Source organism: Halichoeres trimaculatus, unplaced genomic scaffold (assembly GCF_033239565.1).
Source record: "Halichoeres trimaculatus isolate MK-OKI-2021-1 unplaced genomic scaffold, fHalTri1.1 fHalTri1_scaffold_24, whole genome shotgun sequence".
In the NCBI taxonomy this organism is placed as follows: Eukaryota; Metazoa; Chordata; class Actinopteri; order Labriformes; family Labridae; genus Halichoeres; species Halichoeres trimaculatus.
Window position 1 is genome coordinate 3,509,670 of NW_027437202.1, and position 21,159 is coordinate 3,530,828.

A 21,159-nucleotide genomic window follows, 5' to 3' on the forward strand; every position below is an offset into this window, starting at 1 on the left:
AACATTTATTGAGGCAAAACTGCTTCCAAACCTTTACCATTCAAATATTAATAACCTCTTATGTCAGCAAGCAGGTAACCTTAACAGGAAGTGAAAGCCTTTTTTAATGCTTGTTGCAATTAGTACTCACTAATCAAAATTCATATCTTAAAGCTCCAGCAGACAAAATAAAACCAAGTCATGTAGGCAAAAAGAAAAGTATTTTATTTCACAAGGGCAGATGTTCAGTCATGGACAATGGAGGGAGGAATTAGAATCTTTCCTTTGTGCTGATTCCATAATTGTATGATACAAATGTTTAAACATAAAAATCAACATAAACGGTAGGACAGTAGATTCCAACATCAAACAAAATCCACCTGACTCTCATTATGAAATGGAGATCCATTGTTGGTTTTATTCTTTAAAACTGACATTTTTAAGTCTATAAACAGGCACTGTATACAGTACTGCCCTTATTTCATATAAATGTATAAGAAAAAACTAAAACTCCAAAAAACCTAACGTAAAATATATACACTCTCCAGGTTTTCACTCATCATCTCGCTCCTCCTCCTTCACCTTCTTCTTTTTCTTCTTCTTCTTCTTCTCTGTTGACTGTGGAGAAGAAAAGGAGATGTTTATAATAAACTTGTGAAGTTTTCTTTGGATTATCTTCAAATTTTGAGTACAAGTGTGAACAGCTCAAACCTCTGTTGGTGCTTCCTCTGCGACTGCTTCCTCTACTGCCATCTCCTCCTCCTCTGGCTTGACCTTCTTTTTCTTCTTCTTCTTCTTAGGAGGCTCCTCTGGTGCTGCGGCTTCTTCTTCTTCTACACAGGTTCACAAAAGTTTTAGTGACTCCACAATTTAATCTTTAACACGAGATCAGCGTCCTGCCTGTTTCACCTACCTTCTGTTACTGGCTCCTTTTTGGGCTTTTTGGCTTTGACCACAGGCGTTACAGGCTCCTCAGTGGCCTCCTCTTCCTCCTCCATCTCCTCAAACTTCCTCTTCTTAGAGGTGGAGGGAATAGTAGAGTCACCTGATGGGTCGTATACTCTAACTTCACTGTGAGGAGGAAAGGAGAAGGTTTAACACCTTGTATTTTAGCATGTGTGAGCATCCCCTCCGTTTGTGACCACTCACCTCTTGTGCTGGTATTTGTCTGCCTTCGCCATTGCTTTGCCTGTTCCACTGATTCTTCGAATCTGTAAGGTTGAATTTAAAGACATTAAAACATCTGCAAGCATATTTTAGTAAAGATTCAAAGCACACATCTGCTGTAGTTATACTAACCCCCTTCTCCTCCAGCTGCCGCAGCCTGGCTTCCAACTTGGCACGATTCTCTGCTCCCATTTCAGCGTTGGTGTCCTCTCCTAGCGCGTCATAACGAATAGCCAGAGCTGCTTTAGCTGCCAGCATCCTGGAGATCTGCGCAAACATTTGTTGATTAGCTTATTCCCATTAAAAACTGTTTCATGTGGCTTTCACTCCTCTTGAACGTACCTTGCCCTTATTTTTCGCAGTAGTCTGACCCACGAGGGAGGCGTGGTAGATGAGACCATACTTTGGCGTATCTTTGCGTGTCTTCAAAGCTCTGAACAAAGCTTTCTCTGCTCCAAGAATCTGCACTGTTGAGGCTGGATGCTTCGCCAGATTCAGGAGGGAACCTTCAAAACAGCACCAAGACTTTAAGAGTTCATCCAATGCTAATTTTTGAGCATGCACGTTACGGCGTTTGATTTCAAGCTCAGATGAGGTAGTGACTTAAAAGCATCAGTGTTTTCAGGGAAATGACAGAACGTCGTGATCATCACTGCTTGGTTGGTTTTCGATGGCATCTGTTTTTGGAAGTTACCTGCGTGTGAGATGAGACGAGCGCCAACAAGCTCGCCAACCATGACTGTGAGGTTGGGTGCGATCGCCATCATTCTGTTCTTCAGATAGTCGTAGAGCTGTGTGCGGTATTCTGAGATCTCAATCACCTGAGATGCAAAGAGAGGGTCTTATTAGTACGAGTAGACACATCTTGAAGGTTAAAGGAGAGGAGAAACATGACTGTTCAGATGAGGTAGTGACTGAAAGCCCACATGTGTGCTTCAGGAGAAAGACAACTGTCGTCATCATCACGACAGCCACTTGAGCTTAAAACTACGGCAAAAATATGACACATACCTGATCACACAGGTGACTGATGTTTCCGATGTCCTGTTCAGAAACTTCTGTGCCCATGGAGATCTCAGCAGCGAGCTTGACCTCAGCCTCAATTTCCTCAGGGAGGATTTCAGAGAGATCAGAGGTAGCGACGTTTGTGCGATCACCTGAAGACACAGAGAGAGGTTCAGCTTTTGTAGAGCGCTAAGGTTGAGAAGTTAAGCTCAAAATCACGCGATTTACTCTTACCAATTTTGCGGACAGCTTTGCAGTACGCCAAGTTGTCTGTGATGACTTTTCCCAGCTCAGGAAAGTGCCAGCCATACCACTCTCTGCATCGCATGATGTAGTTGTTGAGCTCTTTATCCAGGTCGTCCAAAAGTGCTGGGGACGCAGAGGAAAAGAAACAACTGAGTCACACATCAGGATAACTTCAGGTTTTATTCACATAAACAAGTAGAAAATATAATACTACTTACAGATGGCTTGCACAATCATGGTGTCCACTTTGTCAGGACTGAACTTCAACTTGTAGCGGGACAAACTGGAGACAGAAAAAAAAGCATGTCGGTTACCTCACAGAAGAACCAACCTTTGATCTTTTAAGAGACACTGTTGCCTCAGTGGTAGTGACGAATGCTGAAGGAAATCTACAGGAATATTCAGACAGCAAGTGTAATCATAGGCAGCAGAAACACTCATACATTCAATGCTGTGTGCTTCTAACCTGTGAGCCAACCCAAGAGACATAGCGCTGATTTCCTTCGGAGGAAGTCCAGTGATGAGGCTCTCCATCTGACTCCTGATGCATCTCATCAGCTCAGCAACAGCAGGACTGTGGATGCAGCTCACATCCAGCTTTTCCTGGAATGGGATGCCAGTTAGAGGTGTACATCTCCAAAGTGAGGTTGTAGCTGATAGATAAAGCTCAACTTACTTTGATTACACCACCCAGCTTCACATCACTGATGGCTAGCTGCTCATGAGCCTCCTTGGCGACAACTTTCTTGAGCACCTTCTTCAAACTCTTGCCGATTTTTCCCTCCGTAAGGGCAGTGGCAGCTGAGGGAGAGATCATTGCATCAATAACAATCCTGAATGATGTTGTTGTTTCAAACAGGGGACTAATTTACTTCAACTTTAAAACTCTAGAAATAAAACAAAGTGGTCTCAGTGGTAGTGACGAATGCTGTGGGATGCCTCATGATTTAATCAGACACAGAAATGCATCACAGACCAATACATGTAAACAAGTACACGAAGAGTAGTTATACCTGCTAAGGCCTCAGTTGTGTCTTGAAACTTCTCAAAGTGTTTCAGCTTCACACTACAGGAGATGAAAAACAAACCACATCAGACCACGTGTTTACATTTCCATGATCTCCACTTAATGGCAATGCTAGTAGCGTTTGTAGTGGAATGATGCACCAGTGCTCACATTTTATTTGCCTTTTCAGGAGTTTCAAACTCCTTATACAGGCTGTCAACCTGCTGCAGCTTGGATTCATCGAGGACCTGAAAAAAATAATTGTACAAGTTAGATGTCAGCCATCGGAATAGTCGAGAGGCAGACGTTGTCTCTACATGTACACGTGGTTACAAGGCCGTTGTGTTGCTAACGAGCTAGCTTGTTCTTGCGCTTCAACACTCATGCACTGCAAATAGATGTTGAATTTACATGTTTACGTGCGGAAAATAAAGGAAAACGTCACTTAAAATTTTGCTCAATGCAATTTGTAAAAGAAAGAACCTGGTCAAAGTGAGTTCCAGCAACCTAGCATTGAAGCTAACGAGCTAATCCAAGTAAGTAACGTGTTATCAATGCTAACTCTTTAAATGACAGGACACAAAACTGGAATACGTACCTTGAATATCGCGTATCCAGCCGCGGTCTCAAACAAAACGAGCATTTTGGCGGCGACTCAGTTATATTATAGGTGTTAGCACCCTCTATGCAGAGAGCTTTTAGCTTTTCCTCACAGTCACCACGCTGCTGCTCCTCCTGTGACTGAAGCACATGCGGGTTAGAGGGCGAGCCGTGTAGTCTACGGGGTTGCCAGGTCCTACAATTGGTGTCCTATACATTTCTATTGTATTTGTTGTTTTTACATCGAATAAAAAATAACTTAAAGAAAGCATATTCAAATCTCAATATGAGTCCGTCTTGTTTAGAATAAAAAAAGTTAAACTGTAAAGTAATTTTCAAAAATTTATTCAAAAACTGAATAATAGAATCAAAAAAAAAATAACTTTGTGTAGCTCATTTCTGACTCCGACCTTGCACTAAAATACTTAATGAAGTACTTACAATTTTCAAAGCTTATCGAGCCTCCTGCAATTTGACACACAATCTTAATATTTGGTTCCGTACGGTCTTTTGGTTTGACACATACACTGCTTTATTTCTCCAATCTGGCAACCCATAAAAGAAGCACCACCAAGCTAATTATCTCGCGAGAAGTGAAGCCGGCGTTTAACGTAAACTAAATGAATAATGTTTTGTTTCAGTTAAATCATTGTACGCAAAAACAACAGAAATTATTGAATTTATTAGTTTTATTTGGATTTTTTATTTTATTGATATATTTTTGTGGTTTGTGCCGGTAAACGCTGCTTTTTTCCGCTGACTTCCGGTGGTTCTCGCGGAAGTGACGAACATTCAAACTCAAGCAAAACAAGCACATGTGAGATTAGCATGGTTTGAAACAACAGTGTATCTCAAAAATTGTTAGTAACAGACTTCAAAAAAGACTTAAAGTGTTCAAAATGAACGAACCGGGGCATTATCCTCCACCGAACTTCGCCTGTCCTCCTCCTAACACCATCCAGCACCAACAGCAGCACTCCAGCAACTTCCACCCCAGCATGTGGAGCTGGTCCGAGACGCCTGTGGAGCCCAGCTGGGGACAGGGGAGCTGGAATCAGTGGGATCCAAGAGCGTCGAGTGGTGGGAACTATGGACAGAAATATCCACATGGTGAGTTGCCCAAATGGCAAGCTAGCTTTTTCGGTCATGATGGCATCATTCATTACCAGAGAGGTTTGGTTATTCTTTTGGATGAAGGTTTTATAACCCCGAGTCCTTCATTTCTTTTAATGCAACCATTATCTTTAAGGTTGAGGCTGAGCTTCATGTATCTGCATGTATTTTATATGCTGTTATGTTGATCTCATAGGTGGTCATGGATGGCATCAGGGTGGAAGACAGAACTATGGTGGCCCCCACAACCAAGGAAAAAAGGTAACTGGCCTCATAAATTACATCCATAATTGAACGTTAGTCTTTGTGTCTTGGAAGTGTTTCAGAGTCAGTGATTTGTCTACAACCCACAGCAGAAAAATAAGAAGGAACCAGAGTTTTCCCACTACTGTGACACCTGTGATCGGGGCTTCAAAAACCAGGAGAAGTACAATGAACACGTCTCACAGCATGTCAAGGTAATTTTAAATCAACAGCACATTATACTTACTACTTTATGTTATGTATGTTACTTGTGACTGATACAGTCGATCTCTTTCAGTGCTCTGTACCTGACTGCAGCTTCATGGCTCATGAAAAGATCGTCAGCATCCACTGGAGGAATGTAAGAAGTTCTAACCCTATAACCCCAATATCATCTGTGTGGTTTCCATAGGGATGACTCAAGAGTCTTTGTATTTCTCTTTTCTGATTTGTGTATTTTAATATTCTGTCTCTAGAACCATGCACCAGGAGCTAAAAGGATCAAGCTGGACACACCAGATGAGATTGCAAAATGGAGAGAAGAGAGACGCAAGTCAGTGTCTTTAAAAGATTATTTTTAACTTACGGAGATTTTAAAACTTTGTCTGCAAAATAAATTAAGTGTTTTTTATTCTCTTTCAGAAACTATCCAACACTTGCTACCATAGAAAAGAAAAGAAAAGTGATGGAGGCTCGGGAGGAGACAGGAGCAGTGTTAGACACAGCTCAGTTTGGGTACATATCGAATGCAGATGTAAATTATCAATGGGATAGAGAAGTCTAAATGCTTGTCTTAATCCAGGTTTAATGTTTCATTCACAGTCGGATGAGAGGCAGAGGACGAGGGAGGGGTCGAGGTCGCGGCTGGGGGAACAGAGGCTTCCATGGGCGACACCACAGAGGCCCTGATCCATCAGACAGCAGCACCACAGAGAGACCTCCACCCCTCACTCAGCCCTGCAAGGAGGGGGATCCACTTGGAGCTCTGGCTTGTAGCGACCATGGTGAGTGACTCCTTTCACAAATTTTTGTCATAGAAACAAAATCCTAGCACCAACTTGTCACATGTCTCCAGATTCTGACAAAGATGACCCAGCTGCTGAGACAAAGACAGGTGGTGTGGTCGTGGCGCCGAAACAGATGAGCTCAGCTCTGGGATCCCTGATGGCCAACTATGGGTCTATTACTGAGAGTGAAAGTGATGAAGAACCAGATGGTGGGTTTGTTCTCATTCTGCTTCAGAATAAACATCTGGTTATTAAGAAATTTAAAAAAAACTCATTTGTCCTTTTGTAGCCATCCCCATTCTGAAAGCCAAGGATCTCGTGCAAGAAAACAAGACTCTCCTCAACTCAGTCCCACCAAACTCACAGGACAGAGCCCCCATGAGAGGCCAGGAGGCATTTCCACAAGCCTCCCAGACTGACTGTTCCCCTCACACACCTCACAGCAGAAGAGGAAGAGGTGGAAGAAGAGGAAGGGGTGGTAGAGGAGGGCACCAAGACACGCCACAGACACGTCGTGCAACTCTACTTGAGATGGTGAGGAGAGAGGTGCAAATACATCCAAGAATCAAAGGATGGATATTGTGAAATCAATGCAACTTCTCATTTTCTACTTTTTCCTCCTGCTCCAGTTGCTGGCACCAGACATCCGCCACGAGAGGAACGTGCTCCTGCAGTGCGTGCGCTACGTCGTCCGAAACAACTTCTTCGGCCTGGAGAGCAAACGCAAGGAGCAGGAGATAAAGGAGAGCTCGAATAGAGCTCAAGAAGAAAAAGCATTGGCTGCCTCTCGTGTGTGTACGAAGAAGAGTTCAGCAGAAGTTGTTAATGAGGAGGGGTTTGGAGGACTTGAGGAGCAACATTTGCAGAGCGATCAAGTATGCACAGAGCTTTCGAAGGATGATGTGGACTCAGCAGAGAATGCTGAGCAGGTTGGAGGGGCTTTCATCCAAAATGCTGAAGAGACAAATACAAAACATGGCCACAGAAAGGCCTCAAATATTTATGATGATGAGGTGTGGGAGAATCCTGCTGCTGGGATATGAAACCTCAGAACTGAAAGCTTATTTTGTTCATATTTATACTTTAAGTTTCATTTTTAATTTGTCTGTATGCCTCTTATTTCTATGACATAAAGTTGGATTAAAAGTACTGTGGACCACCTTGAATTCAACCCCATATTCATATTTTTGCATTGCAAAGTGCAGTCAGTCTATTTTCACCAGAATTCAGTCCATGTGGTTGAAACTATTTCAGAAAATTTGAAAATAAACAGGAAACAGTCAGTGCAACTTTTCCTAATTTGCATTTTTTAAATACGATGGAATGTTCCTTCATCTCCTTAAGTCCCCTTCATCTGTGATGTCCTTCTAGAACCGGAACACTCAGCTTCTCCCTCATTGTGTGAAGCTTTGTGCTGTACTTGACATTTAAGCTACATCAAAAAGGTAAGTTTTTCAGTTAGCTAACACAAGTAGCAAGCATGTTGAACTTTTTCAAGAAGATATACCCAAGCATTCAGAGAGTCACACGAGGATTTTGGGGGTCTGGTCTACATAATATGCCAGCAAGAGATGATGTAGATATAAATCCTGGAAGAACTGATTTTCTACCCAGAGGCTTAGTTGGCTTTAGTGAGCATTCGAGAGCTTTAGATAGTGGATTTTTTGCATGTAGTTGCTCTGGGATTCAGGTCCTGCCACACTGGAAGAAGAACAAGTCCCGTAAATCCCTCCGAAGACATTCAACACTACGCAAACCTTTAAAACTTGTGGCTTCTGCTTATCTAGTTATTGCCAGACGTTTCCAGTGGATTTTCAGAAAATGTATGGTTTGCTTCAAAAAGGCTGGATCCATCATTTTAAATCACTTCTTTAGAGTCATAGCAAGACTCAGGGCTCAGATTATAAGACAGGATGCTCAGAGAGTCATAGATAACAAAGAGCAGGTCAAGGCTAGGGCAGGATGTAACTATTACACTGACAGCGAGGATGATAAAGATGATGATACAGACATGAGGTTTACTGCCAGGGCAGAGCTAACAGATAATTTGGATACAAAATGTGCCGTTGCCACTAAGGATGATGTTACAGATGTGCGACGTAGGGCAGCACCTGTAAATATTGTAACAAGAGAGGATGCTCAGGTTGCTGCAAATGATGTTTTAGACGTGCCAGCCAATCCTGCAGCAGCACCTCTGAATAATTTTGCAAGAAATGAGGTCAGGGAGGCTGCAGATGATGTTTTAGACGTGCCAGCCGATCCTGCAGCAGCACCTCTGAATAATTGTGCAAGAGATGAGGTCAGGGAGGCTGCAGATGATGTTTTAGACATGCCAGCCAATCCTGCAGCAGCACCTCTTTATAATTTTGCAAGAGATGAGGTCAGGGAGGCTGCAGATGATGTTTTAGACGTGCCAGCCAATCCTCCAGCAGTTCCTCTTTATAATTTTGCAAGAGATGAGGTCAGGGAGGCTGCAGATGATGTTTTGGACGTGCCAGCCAATCCTAGAGCTTCACCTCTGAATAGTTTTGCAAGAGATGAGGTCAGGGAGGCTGCAGATGATGTTTTAGACGTGCCAGCCAATCCTGGTGCAGCACTTCTGAATAATTTTGCAAGAGATGAGGTCAGGGAGGCTGCAGATGATGTTTTAGACGTGCCAGCGAGTCATGCAGCAGCACCTCTGAATAATTTTGCAAGAGATGAGGTCAGGGAGGCTGCAGATGATGTATTAGACGTGCCAGCCAATCCTGGTGCATCACCTCTGAATAATTTTGACTTAGGAAGTGTTCATGATGCTGCAGATGAGGATTTAGATAATTCACCTACTAATGAGCCAGACATTGCGAATAATTTTGCCGTAGGAGTTGTTGACCCTGCTGCTAATGAGGATCTACATGAGCTCGAGTCAGAGAGAACAGGAGGACAGAATTTAGACGAACTGACAGGCATTGGGTTTGTGATCTGGGGATTTTTATCTGCAATTTTTTCATTCTATTTTTTCTGGCAGGTTACCACAGATGTATTTGAGAGGATGCTAGCCAGTCTTGGAGCAGCATTTCTGAGTTATTTTGCGGGAGATGAGGCGCAGTATGCTGCAGAGAATGATTTAGACATGCTAGCCAATCCTGGAGCAGCACCTCTTAACATTTTTGGCAGAGATGAGGCCCAGGAGGCTGCAGGTGATGTTTTAGACGTGCCAGCCAATCCTAGAGCTTCACCTCTGAATACTTTTGCAAAAGATGAGGTCAGGGAGGCTGCAGATGATGTTTTGGACGTGCCAGCCAATCCTAGAGCATCACCTCTGAATAATTTTGCAAGAGATGAGGTCAGGGAGGCTGCAGATGATGTTTTGGACGTGCCAGCCAATCCTGGGGCAGCACCTCTGAATAACTTTGCAAGAGATGAGGTCAGGGAGGCTGCAGATGATGTTTTAGACGTGCCAGTTGATCCTGCAGCAGCACCTCTGAATACTTTTGCAAAAGATGAGGTCAGGGAGGCTGCAGATGATGTTTTAGACGTGCCAGCCAATCCTGCAGCAGCACCTCTGAATAATTTTGCGAGAGATGAGGTCAGGGAGGCTGCAGATGATGTTTTAGACGTGCCAGCCAATCCTGGTGCATCACCTCTGAATAATTTTGACTTAGGAAGTGTTCATGATGCTGCAGATGAGGATTTAGATATTTCACCTACTAATGAGCCAGACGTTGCGAATAATTTTGCCGTAGGAGTTGTTGACCCTGCTGCTAATGAGGATCTAAATGAGCTTGAGTCAGAGAGAACAGGGGCACAGAATTTAGACGAACTGACAGGCATTGGGTTTGTGATCTGGGGATTTTTATCTGCAATTTTTTCATTCTATTTTTTTTGGCAGGTTACCACAGATGTATTTGAGAGGATGCTAGCCAGTCTTGGAGCAGCATTTCTGAGTTATTTTGCAGGGGATGAGGCGCAGTATGCTGCAGAGAATGATTTAGACATGCTAACCAATCCTGAGGCAGCACCTCTTAACATTTTTGGCAGAGATGAGGCCCAGGAGGCTGCAGGTGATGTTTTAGACATGCCAGCCAATCCTGGAGCAGCACCTCTAAATAGATTTGACATAGGAAGTGTTCATGATGCTGCAGGTGAGGATATAGATAATTCACCTACCAATGAGCCAGACATTGCGAATAATTTTGCCTTAGGAGTTGTTGACCCTGCTGCTAATGAGGATCTAAATGAGCTTGAGTCAGAGAGAACAGGTGCACAGATTTTAGACGAACTGACAGGCATTGAGTTTGTGATCTTTGGATTTTTACTTGCAATTTTTTTACACAATTTTATCTGTCGGGTTGCTACAGATGTATTCGATAACCTGCTTACCAGTTTTGGAACAGCAATTCTGTACAATTCTGTCAGGGCTGTTGTGCCGGCTGCTGTAGTTGATGTCATGGACATGCTTACCAATCCTGGAGCAGCAGTTGTGAACAATTTTGCAAGAGATGAGGCGCGGGATGCTGCGGATAATGTCATGGACGTGCTAGCCAATCTTGGAGCAGCACCTCTGAATAATTTTGCAAGAGATGAGGTCAGGGAGGCTGCAGATGATGTTATAGACGTGCCAGCCAATCCTGGAGCAGGAGTTGTTGACCCTGCTGCTAATGAGGATCTAAATGAGCTTGAGTCAGAGAGAACAGGAGGACAGAATTTAGACGAACTGACAGACCCTGAGTTTTCGATCGGTGGATTTGTTCTTGCATTTTTTTCATTCTTTTTTTTTCTTGTGCGCGGTTTATTTGAGCTGTTTTAAATGTGCTGCATCCAAAACAACATCTTCAGTTCACTAACAGGATTCAATCAATGTTGTTAACCGTGCAGAAAATTAGCAAAGAGTGATGGTACATGTTGCATCCTCAAATCGTATATTCCAAAGACCCTCCTCCTGAAGATGACTTTGTTTTGCACTATTTTTGTGCCTCAGAAAAGAATTCGACCTTTGATTCATAATGGCCCTTACTTTCCCACTCAGAACAGGACTCACAGGACAAGACAGGACAGTTTCTCAGCAGAAACTTTTTGCCCCAAAGTGAAATGGCAGCTTTAGAGCTGACTTACTACCAAATGGTTTTCTCCGGGTGCCCCGGTTTCCCCCACTTTGTAAAAAGAGAAAAAAAAAACTCAGGAGACGCCTTTCCACCTAATGGTTTCCTCCGGGTGACCAGGTTTCCCCTTTTCTGGTAAAAAGAGCGACATAAAAAAGAAAATAAAAATCTGTGTGTACTTCATTGATGCATATGTATTGTATTATAATATATCATTACGTTGCAAATTAATGCAGTCTTAGCAAATTACTTTACATTCATATCTCTTTATGTTAAAGTTGTTTGTTGTGTGAATAATGAAATTATATGACAGTGTAAGGGGGGGCTGAACTTGATAAGCTTTGCTTCCTTCAGTCCCTTCTCGAACTCACACTTTATCATTGTGTGCTTTTTTTTTTTTTTTTTCCTATCACAAATATTGTTTTTTTTTAATGCGCTTTTTTGAGACAAATAAAAATCAAATCAAATCTTAAGTATTATTTCTATTTATTAAGTAAATAAGTTGAATAATAATAATAATAATAATAATAATAATAATAATTATTATTATTATTATTATTATTATTATTATTATAATAAGACATTTTAATTGTCTGCACCTTTCATGACAGTCAAGGGAAATAAATTTTAAAAAGTAATTCAATAAAAATTAAATTTACGGTGACAACTTACATTTAATTTTTTTGAGTTAGCTTTTTTTATGCTCTGTTTTGCAAACCAGGGTCACCGTATATAGCTAACGGTTTCAAATTACTCCAACTGGTACGACACAACACTACTCTACAGGGCCTGGCAGAGCTAAGCTGTTCCGTGTTTTTCTATAAATCATTAAGCCTTCTTTATCGTTTAGTTCTGAATGAACTCAAACTCGTTTGAACTAAAAATTTCTTTTGAGAAAGAGCTGCACCGCCCAGTCCAACTACCCGGGCTGTAAATCGAGCACACCTAGTAGGTTGTTGCGTAGTTACCACCTGAGCTGTCGCCCCCTCCGTTTGGGTAGCAACAGTTAAGTTGACTGTCGGTATGCGACTTTGTGAGTGACAAAAACTACACGAAGGAAGTGTCTGTGACGCACTTAAATATTATTTTTGAAGAACTTATATTTGAATACAAACGTTATAGTTATAAAATGTCTGGTTTAAGTGTTCAAGTCGACCCACCGTGCGTCGAGTTCCACGATGTGACCCTCGGGCAGGTTTACAGGACGACTGTAAGAGCAAGAAATGTTGGGAAAACTTCGAAGAAAATAGTGATAGAGAAGCCCGAGTTAAAGGTAATTCAAAATTCAAGAGTTTTAAACAATTAAAACATGAAATTAATAAGGAATAATCATTCATGGTGAGGTTGAGTTTTTGTGGGTGAGTTATACTAGCTAGCACCTCAAAGGTTAAATTTAAATGTTAGCATCGCCCCTGTAGCTTTTGTCTCTGGTTAAATTAGCTTATTGGATATTTTATGGGCTTTAAACTACGAGTGCAAGTGTTACATCACTTTCATGACACTACATACCTGGCTTAACCTGTGTAATAAAACCAGTTTATTAGTTATCAGTAAATAAAAAATATATCATTCTTATTTGGAACCAGCAGTTTTTCAGATTCACAGCATCCAGCTCAGCAGAAGTGGTCCCCCCTGGTCTGTCTGTGAGTGGTGTCCTGGAGTTCACTCCTAGAGTAGAAGAAGAGGTTAGAGACACTCTCCTGGTCCGTGTAGATGATGTGGACACCATTAAAATTCCAGTGCTGGGGTAAGCAAGCAAGACATATTAAACACTAACACCTAACAGAAAGTGTTGTTGAGATATGAAGGATTCATCATGTTAAGTATCAACGCGTGAGATATTTTCTTTGTGTGCATGTGCAGGTTTCCAAAGGTGTGTTCCCTCCTGATGGACTCAGATTTAGATTTTGGCTGTACAGCTGCGATCAGTAAGGTGATCACTAAACATCACCCTATAACCAATCAGGGATCAGCAGCAGGTAAAATGAAAATGGTCAAATGAAAGCATTTTCCGTTGGGTTGCAGGACTCGGCAACATCCAGCAGATAAATACTTTAATGTGCACATGTGTGCATGTTTGTATGTTAAAGGTTTGTTCCAGGTCCATTACAGTGGAGGCCCCTCAGTCACACTGTCCCCCTGCAGTGGACTCATAGCAGCTGGTGCCACCCAGTGGCTTAAAGTGGAATTGCGTACAGATGTACCCAGGCTGATTGATGAGAAAGCTCTGTAAGCAGAACTACCAAGAAAATGTTGTGGAAGCTTTCAAAATTATCATAGCTTTTTGGAGAACATCTTGAAAGGAGGCTTCACTGTCCTTGTCTTCTAGGGTGAAACTCCAGAATGGCTCTGCTTTGGCTCTCAGAATCAGAGCTGAGGTGGTGGACCAGCACCTTGAGATCTTCGACATGCAGGTTAACCACACTTGATGTTTTCTTTATTTGCCATATCAAATGGTGTCCACTGTTGTAGCTGAGCGAATCAAACCTGTTGTCTTTTTTACAGGGAGCTCCTCTGTCCTGCCTCTGGTTCGGACCTACATACTTTGGGACATCTTGTGTTGAGAATATAGTCCTGAGAAACAATGCACCCCAAGCTTGTGACTGGGTCTGCATGCTCCAGAGAACTGCTGCTGGAACCGAGGCGGTGAGTGACACACCCTTGGGAGCCGGTGTGGTCTGCACTGCTCATACACAGAGAGGCGTGTTTGTGTTCATGCAAGGTAACAGGATTACTCCCCTAGGGAACAGACCTCCAGAGGAGCACAGATGCCACTCTGCTGGAAGGAATTGAGAAGTGCAGCAGCCGCACAGATACTCAGGACCTGTCCCGGGTCTTGGTTTGTGTCCCAAAACAGGGTCGTTTGGGTGCATATGATCAAACCACTGTAGCAGTACGATTCAGCCCCGATGATAAGAGGTAAACTGTCTTTTGATGTGTCAAATTTGTCTGAAAGCTACATGAATGACATTTCTAACGGTGATGAAACCATGTCTTATGTTGTTCAAGAGGTAAGTATTCGGTATGCTACTGTACATTTGGGGTAAAGATTGTGTTTTGAGGTCACGACAAGGGGAAAAAACAATGTTACTCCCCGTCGGGGAATCGAACCCCGGTCTCCCGCGTGACAGGCGGGGATACTCTCCACTATACTAACGAGGAGCATATAGTTGTGATAAGGGCTTTGTCAGAATTTATCTAGAACTCAATGAATGTATGCTTTTACAGTAAACTGAAAAAAGAGAAGCAGGATTCCTCATCCAGACGGAGAGACTTCTGCCTTTTCCTCCAGTTTGAGTCTGTAGGAAGCAGACATGGCTTCACTCACAGTGCAGGTAAGCCACACACTGATTGCGCAACACAGAACAGTCTGAGGTCTGCTTCAAGCCTGCCGTTCAGTTCATGTAATCTCTGAAGCAGCTTATCCAGAGAAGAGTTTTGTCTTTTCCTTCTTCTCTTCAGCCAACAGCAGTGTGGAGCTGGCAGTAACCGGCTCTGGGTTCCCCGTGTCCCTGCACCCAACCCCTTCTCAAAAATTTGATTTCCATACTTGCGTGAAAGGCAGACGTGCTGACCTCCTGTGTGTGCTGCAGAACCTCTGCCCTCTACTTCCTGTCACCTTTCGTTTCCGCAAGTTAGCACACTTCACCACCAAGCCCTCGTCTGGCACCATCCCTCCTGGGCAATGCCAGGTAAAAGTTTGTCTGTTTTTATTTACAAATCAAAGACAAGCCTGGACTTCACTTCTGTCATGTTCCTCAGGATGTGGTGTTGTCTTTCACTGCTCGACAACAAGGGAGCTTCCAGGTGCTACAGAAGCTGGATGTTTTAGGTCAGGTTGTTCGGAGGGGCGCTGCTGAAGATGAAGCTGGGACTGAGCTGTGTAGCTTTCACACCATGACCCTTCACCTGTCTGCTGTCTGCTGCGTTGAGACCACACACCCTGCGCTGAAACTAAACACTGGTAGACACTGAAAGCTGAATCTTGAACACAGACTCATATCTCTGACTTTCCTCTTCCGTCTCATCCGTGATACTCTCTGATTGGTCCTTATTCCAGGTATAACTCCCGCAGTAACCAACCCAACAGGATCACAGCCTCACGTTCACTCCAGAGACCTGGCCCAGTGCCGCAGGATGGCGCACGCTGCTGTCCTCAGCGCAGACAAAACGCGACTTCACATGCATCGCAGGGGGAGAAAGCAAGGTGAAGAGGTGCAAGAGGAAGGTGGAGAGTTCCTTGCTTTTCCAAATGACCGAGCAGCAAGCATCAGGCCTGCTTCTCCGCACAGACAGTACAGGTAAAGTGCTGAAACTTAACCACGAATGGTGCCACATGGTCAAATCTGACCCTGAGATCAAAACAGAAAACACTGTGGAGTCTAAGAGTTGATAAAACACTGTATTGTTCAAGGACCATTTTTACTGGTGTTCACCGCTATCGCTACATGGACACCGACTACTCTTTCACTGAGGAAGAGGAGAAGCAGAGGCAGCAGCATCGACAGACTTACCAAGACTTCATCGAACAGCTGAGACAAACACGTCTGGAGAAGATTCGTGAAAGGTTGGTTTCTTTATGGAAATCTGATTCCTGACTTTTATATCCTACGCAGTGATTATTTTGAGTTTCTTTGAATGATAGACAGCAGGAGGAAGTGCAGGATGATGTGGATATTGGGATAGTTCCTGCTCAAGGCCTCGTCCCGCCTTTCCTCAACATCTGCGACCTGGAGAGCAGTAAGATCCAAGAGGTGAAGCTGAAGTGCAGTGGCAAAAACACGGCGTCCAAGATTCGACAGGTCAAAACCTGAAGCTGAATATTTTAAATCGACTCAGACGGTGATGGATCACTTACACAAAAGCTGTTTTTCATCCTCTTTAGGTTTCAGAGGTCATGCTTGCAGTTCCTTCAACCAGCCAGGAGATGGCAGACTGCACCAAGACTTTAAGCGCACAGGAGCTTTACCAGGTTGAAATAGGTACGACAAATTTGTTTGATTTCAGAATTCATTCTGTGTCAAAACCTCAGTAAAAATTTCTGTTTTTTCTGTGTTAGGACCTTCACTGGTGAACTTTGGGCAAGTGTGTGCTCAATCAGTGAGTGTTGTGAAGCTGCAGCTGATCAATCGTCTTTCAACGTTTGTGTGGGTGCAGCTGGAGGTAGACTCCCCTGAGCTGCAGGGCTCCTCACCCCTCTCCCACGTCCTGCCGCCATCCTCCCACAACACTCTACCTTTGACATTCCAAAGCAGCAAGCTTGGTCCTTTCTGCAGGTCAGTGATGGAAGGGGAGGCAGCTGATTGGGTTTAAACTGCACTGAGAAGAGTGAAACACAAACTTCTTCTTCTTCCTAGACCTGTTTCGTACTCTGTGAACCAGAAACACCCAGGTCAGATCCAAGTGCAAGCCCAGGTGGTCCCTGTAGCGTTGGAGCTGTCCACCACTCTTCTGGTGCTGCATCCTACTCCAAATCTGCTCGCCCAGTCAGGATACAGGAGCTCAGTTACCCTTGTAAACAAGCGTAACCACCCTGCAGAGTTCACATGGAGGCCTGTCGTCACAGAGAGCGGCGTCCTCTTCTCCATCAGACCGGCCACAGGTGAGGTGACAGAGAAAGCCTCACTTTAAAAACATGCGAAGATAAATGCTGACTCATCGTTTCTTTCTCTGTAGGCACTGTGGAGCCACACAGAGAGCTAGACTGCGAGGTGTTGTGGCATCCATCCTTCTCCTTCCCTGCAGAAGGAGACTTTGAGCTCTGCGTCCATGATGGTAACACACAACGCCTGCACTGTGTCGCTAAGGTTAGCGTTGCATAAATCAGGCATCTGATCTACACTCTCTTCTATGTAGCTAAACTTTTCTGATGCTCAGTCTGCTTGGAAGTGCTCGAGAAAGCCGTAAAATAAAAGTTAATACCGAAAAGATTTCCAACAATCCAAAAGGTGATTCATAAAAGAAATGAAACGACCGGCCAAATAGAAAGAGCCCATTTGTTTTTACCAAAGCTCAACAATCATAGGAGGCAAAATCCATCACAGAGGCAGGTATTGATCCCTGCTCTGACAGCAGCCTCAGCGGACCAGAACACAGCAACAGGCAGTGTTGTGTTTAAAGTTAGGGCTTTTTTTTCCAATGAAAAATCTCTCCTGCTCGCTTGCTGTTGTGTGTCATCATCTGTGGATGTGTCTCACACATACACACACTTACACGCACGCTCTGGGAGATGCCTTGTAAAATGTGACAGAGAAGTGACTCGATTTGAATGAGACAAGGCAGGTTTTAGGAGAGTGGGTGGTGCAGGGATGTAGAAGATAGTGAGTGATAACGTGTGCTTCTTTCAGGTTCACAGCACCTCTGTCCAGCTGGCGGAGAAACACGTCTCCTTTGGATCAGTTCCTCTTGACGTGACTTCTACAAGAGCTGCAGTCTTACACAACATCGGGCAGAACCATGCTTACTTCCAGGTGCACACACACACACACATTTTCACAGACACTCCAAGCAGCTGGGAACAAAAAAAGCAGCATCTCTTCTGCTTTCTTGTGTTTGCAGGTGCTGGATGTTTGCCCTCTCCCAGGCCTGATCCTGACTCCATCAGAGGGCGTGGTGCCAAGTGGAGGGCAGGCGACACTCCACATCCACTTCACCCCTGACTCTGTTATCAGGTTTGACACCAGAGTAAAGGTAAGAGATAGAAACAAGAGGAGAAGATCTATTTTTACCTCTCTTTGGATTCATGTGCTTAAGCTTCTGTGTGTGTAACAGATCGCTCTGAGGGGCATGAAGTCCGTGGAGCTGAGAGTGGGCGGATCTGTGGAGCCTCCAAATGTAGATATCAATGTGGTGAGTTTAATGAACAGCAGTGAAAAAACTATCACATCAGGATGCCTCGTTACAGAATGATTTTAGAAACTTAACAAAGCTTTTTAAAACAACTACTTCACGATGCTGCCAAAAAGAGAAAATCTAACAAGCATTATCAATTTTACATGCCTCTGTCCTCAAGTGGCTGCAGCTCAAACTTATGAGAAAAAGTTTCTGGAAAGAAAACGAAATCAATAAAAATAGATTTGTGACAGAATATTCATGCTCTGTTCTGTCTCGTCTGTTGACAGCTCATCAATCTGTCACCCCGCTTCATACGATCTGATCTTTCATACGCTTTTATCTCCTTTGTATTCTTCCCCTCATTTAATTTCACTAATTCATGATTGCGGCCTTGTATTTGCAGCGATTGTTGCCAAATAAATCAATCTGAGTTTTGCGTCGTGCTGCAAGTGCAATCAGCGTAATGGAGAGTTTGTTCTGCGTATTGATTGCACTTGTCACACAGGGTCGTTTGTAAATTTGTTAGAACAATGGAGAGAAATTTGATGTGAAGTGGTTTTTACATAACCATGAGACATTAAAGAGAGATTACAAGGAGTTTAAGTATCAGAATGAGCTCAGTCTGTTTGTTGTTAAAACACGCTAAGTTCATCCTTTCTGCGTCTGAACATTCAGTCATTCCAAAGCAAAACACACTCAGATATCGACAATCCAACAAGTTAACTTAGAAAAAGCTTTTCCTTTCCCTGCAAAACTATTACACAAGTTGTAGACTGTGTAGGCGGTCCATTGAGCTGTTTCTCCAAAAAGTACAATGTGTCTTATTTCTTTGATTTAGAATGTGTATGGAAGTCCTACACAAATTCTGTGCTCTTGGAATTCATTTTACAGCTCGAGAGAAAGGGAGAGAAAAGTTTTTGGAGGAGTGAAGGACAGAAAATTTGATGGAGTTATCCAACTACTTGACTTCCAGTCTACGAAAGCAAAAAAAGAGACATAACTATTTGGATTTTAACAGTGAACACTGAATGTTAAACATTATGATGACCCAGTACATATTTCACATTCTGGATCTTAGTATCCAGAATATTTCCAGGATCTGGATCATTTTTTTTTTACATCTGTCAGAAATTATGGTGACCTTGTCTTGTGTTGTTTTGCAAAGCAATCTGACCATTTATGGCGGAGTTATATACACATATGGTGAAAACAGCCCTATTTCACAATAATATAGAATCCTTTAAAAAAGTACTGGATCCAGGAGGTGATCCAGATCACCTCCAAAATTTAATCACTTCTTCCTTATCCCATTTTGAACATTTCCTGAACATTTCATCAAGATCTGTTTGTTACTTTTTGAGACTAACAGAGAAACTCTCCCCAAAACATAACCTTCTTGGTGGAGGTAAGAATTCAAGTTTCATTACTTTCGAACAAAAAGAATATTGAAAATAATGTTGAAAAATGGAGTCACTATAATCCAGGTCTAACCATTGACACATATTGACAGTAGTCTGGGGTTGCTACTCAACTGCAGCAGCTTTTTGTAGAGTCACTGACCTCACAGTGGCTGTGGTGACCTGTCAGTCTCTGCAGAGACGCACTGACAGGAGCTATCAGAGTGATGGACAGGAGATGAGAAATAGAGAGGCGCAGTGATTTTCCAGAGTGAGGTGGACCAAACTAAAAAATATGGAGTTACAGAGTGTCATGTCCAAAGATCACACGTCCAACGAGAGCAATCTGAAAGAAAAGTGTATCGTGGCCCAACACCAGAGCTGGAGGGACAAAAAAAATCACAGTATAATCATCATGTTTCTAACTCCTGAGCTTAAGGGTTTGGTAAAATAAAGAGGATAGGTGATGTTTAAGGAGAGAGGACTTCATCAAAGTGTGTTTCTATAGAAACAGCACAGGCTGCACTTTTGTGAAAGAAACAGTCAAGGATCTTCTGCTTTTATACCTCTGCGCTTCACAAAAGCAAAAAAAACCCGATTCCCTCTCTCTCATTGTTATTTGCTGTAGCTCATTTTCAATCAAGCTGCTGTCTGAAACTTCCAGAAAGACGGTTTTCATAAGTCTGCAGAGATGAGAATAAAGTAAAACAGAGCTTGATGCTCCATCAAAAAGGCAGGGAGGGTTAGCTTTCACCACACTGTTTGTGCTCTTCTGTCTGCTGGAAATGCAAATGATTGGGCGCTTTAAATGTCATGATTAGATTTCTTCCTGATATGCCGAAAAAGCTGACACCTGACCTACTCTTCTCATCTGCATGTGTTTCCCTCCCAGTCCCATTTTCAGTTTGGCGGTGTCTACGCTGGTTCTCGGCGATCCATTCCGTTCACTCTGGTGAACCGCTCCGCAGCTGCAGCTCGGGTCACCTTTGACCTCTCGGACTACAAGGACTTCTCTCTGCAGCTGCCTCAGCCTTCAGAAAGTGAGTATTTACACCTCACACACAATACAGCATGCAGCAGAAGGTCAGAAAGTGTGTCCTTGTGACCGTCTCTGCATTTGTCTACAGATAAGGAAGCAGGTGTGAGTGTGGTGGAAGTTCAGGGGCACCAGACTATCGACTGTTCTCTTGTCTTCTCCCCCACCCAGGTGAGACCTTAACCTGCATAAACATATAATCTTACGCTTGTGTAGTCTAAACACAAATGTTTCAAACTACATTTCCCAAACACACAGCGCTGTACAGGTGGTGCGTTTGACCTTGTGTCTCTCACAGCTGATAATCAAACAGTAGCAGGTGGTAAAGTGGCGGCAGTAAACTTTAATTTCATCTCTGTTCAGCTTATTAGTTCTGACAGATACAGCTATAACAAACCTGTGAAATGCTCCTTTATTTGTGTCTGTAAGTGTTCAGTCAAAGAGG

General features: G+C 43.2%; 3 protein-coding genes and 3 non-coding genes across 8 annotated transcripts in view; 2 read left to right on the forward strand and 4 right to left on the reverse strand.

Annotated features, from left to right (window-relative positions):
* Positions 1-190: 190 nt before the first annotated feature.
* nop58 (NOP58 ribonucleoprotein homolog (yeast)) lies at positions 191-4,185 on the reverse strand. Of its 2 annotated transcripts, none has more exons than XM_074664620.1 (15): positions 4,002-4,185; positions 3,575-3,651; positions 3,411-3,463; positions 3,074-3,198; positions 2,864-3,000; positions 2,616-2,680; positions 2,386-2,520; positions 2,158-2,303; positions 1,841-1,967; positions 1,489-1,652; positions 1,279-1,413; positions 1,129-1,190; positions 893-1,050; positions 691-809; positions 191-597 (listed from the first exon to the last, which is right to left on the reverse strand). In XM_074664620.1, the coding sequence occupies exons 1-15, from the start codon at positions 4,044-4,046 to the stop codon at positions 532-534; spliced, it is 1,614 nt and encodes a 537-aa protein (XP_074520721.1). In that variant the 5' UTR covers positions 4,047-4,185; the 3' UTR covers positions 191-531. The 2 variants fall into 2 exon arrangements, with proteins under 2 accessions (XP_074520721.1, XP_074520720.1); XM_074664619.1 differs by having other exon boundaries at positions 192-597; positions 691-812; positions 4,002-4,181.
* Positions 1,726-1,807, reverse strand: LOC141786266 (small nucleolar RNA SNORD11B). Its single transcript, XR_012597651.1, has one exon. It is a non-coding gene; the product is annotated as a small nucleolar RNA SNORD11B (small nucleolar RNA).
* Positions 2,038-2,120, reverse strand: LOC141786271 (small nucleolar RNA SNORD11B). The gene has a single exon (XR_012597655.1). It is a non-coding gene; the product is annotated as a small nucleolar RNA SNORD11B (small nucleolar RNA).
* A 565-nt stretch (positions 4,186-4,750) lies between the features above and the next one.
* nufip1 (nuclear FMR1 interacting protein 1) lies at positions 4,751-7,646 on the forward strand. Of its 2 annotated transcripts, none has more exons than XM_074664703.1 (10): positions 4,751-5,113; positions 5,313-5,377; positions 5,470-5,574; positions 5,658-5,720; positions 5,836-5,912; positions 6,002-6,094; positions 6,182-6,363; positions 6,435-6,575; positions 6,656-6,900; positions 6,996-7,646. In XM_074664703.1, exons 1-10 carry the CDS (start codon positions 4,903-4,905, stop codon positions 7,407-7,409), a joined length of 1,596 nt encoding a protein of 531 aa, XP_074520804.1. In that variant the 5' UTR covers positions 4,751-4,902; the 3' UTR covers positions 7,410-7,646. The 2 variants fall into 2 exon arrangements, with proteins under 2 accessions (XP_074520804.1, XP_074520805.1); XM_074664704.1 differs by having other exon boundaries at positions 5,473-5,574.
* A 4,836-nt stretch (positions 7,647-12,482) lies between these two features.
* Positions 12,483-21,159, forward strand: part of LOC141786233 (cilia- and flagella-associated protein 47-like) — a 31,882-nt gene continuing 23,205 nt past the window's right edge. The window contains exons 1-22 of the mRNA XM_074664985.1: positions 12,483-12,720; positions 13,037-13,194; positions 13,311-13,426; positions 13,538-13,676; positions 13,777-13,861; positions 13,953-14,093; positions 14,191-14,366; positions 14,676-14,782; positions 14,910-15,139; positions 15,210-15,411; positions 15,508-15,748; positions 15,862-16,014; positions 16,093-16,249; positions 16,333-16,429; positions 16,507-16,723; positions 16,805-17,049; positions 17,124-17,254; positions 17,795-17,917; positions 18,006-18,137; positions 18,219-18,296; positions 20,571-20,718; positions 20,806-20,885. Coding sequence (XP_074521086.1) covers positions 12,577-12,720; positions 13,037-13,194; positions 13,311-13,426; positions 13,538-13,676; positions 13,777-13,861; positions 13,953-14,093; positions 14,191-14,366; positions 14,676-14,782; positions 14,910-15,139; positions 15,210-15,411; positions 15,508-15,748; positions 15,862-16,014; positions 16,093-16,249; positions 16,333-16,429; positions 16,507-16,723; positions 16,805-17,049; positions 17,124-17,254; positions 17,795-17,917; positions 18,006-18,137; positions 18,219-18,296; positions 20,571-20,718; positions 20,806-20,885 — 3,300 coding nt within the window. The 5' untranslated portion in view covers positions 12,483-12,576. The remainder of the gene's footprint in view (positions 12,721-13,036; positions 13,195-13,310; positions 13,427-13,537; positions 13,677-13,776; positions 13,862-13,952; positions 14,094-14,190; positions 14,367-14,675; positions 14,783-14,909; positions 15,140-15,209; positions 15,412-15,507; positions 15,749-15,861; positions 16,015-16,092; positions 16,250-16,332; positions 16,430-16,506; positions 16,724-16,804; positions 17,050-17,123; positions 17,255-17,794; positions 17,918-18,005; positions 18,138-18,218; positions 18,297-20,570; positions 20,719-20,805; positions 20,886-21,159) is intronic.
* On the reverse strand, positions 14,538-14,609 carry trnad-guc (transfer RNA aspartic acid (anticodon GUC)). The gene has a single exon. It is a non-coding gene; the product is annotated as a tRNA-Asp (tRNA).

What these genes read in the sequence shown, in the direction of transcription:
- nop58 (XM_074664619.1), bottom strand. Translation starts at nt 4,046, where the DNA reads ATGCTCGTTTTGTTTGAGACCGCGGCTGGATACGCGATATTCAAG. An exon ending in TCGTCTCATCTCACACGCAG is followed by an intron (nt 1,653 to 1,840) that starts GTAACTTCCAAA and finishes GCTGTTTTGAAG; the next exon opens with GTTCCCTCCTGAATCTGGCG. An exon ending in CTGCGAAAAATAAGGGCAAG is followed by an intron (nt 1,414 to 1,488) that starts GTACGTTCAAGA and finishes ATGTTTGCGCAG; the next exon opens with ATCTCCAGGATGCTGGCAGC.
- nufip1 (XM_074664703.1), top strand. Translation starts at nt 4,903, where the DNA reads ATGAACGAACCGGGGCATTATCCTCCACCGAACTTCGCCTGTCCTCCT. An exon ending in TCAGCATCCACTGGAGGAAT is followed by an intron (nt 5,721 to 5,835) that starts GTAAGAAGTTCT and finishes TTCTGTCTCTAG; the next exon opens with AACCATGCACCAGGAGCTAA. An exon ending in TCTGGCTTGTAGCGACCATG is followed by an intron (nt 6,364 to 6,434) that starts GTGAGTGACTCC and finishes ACATGTCTCCAG; the next exon opens with ATTCTGACAAAGATGACCCA.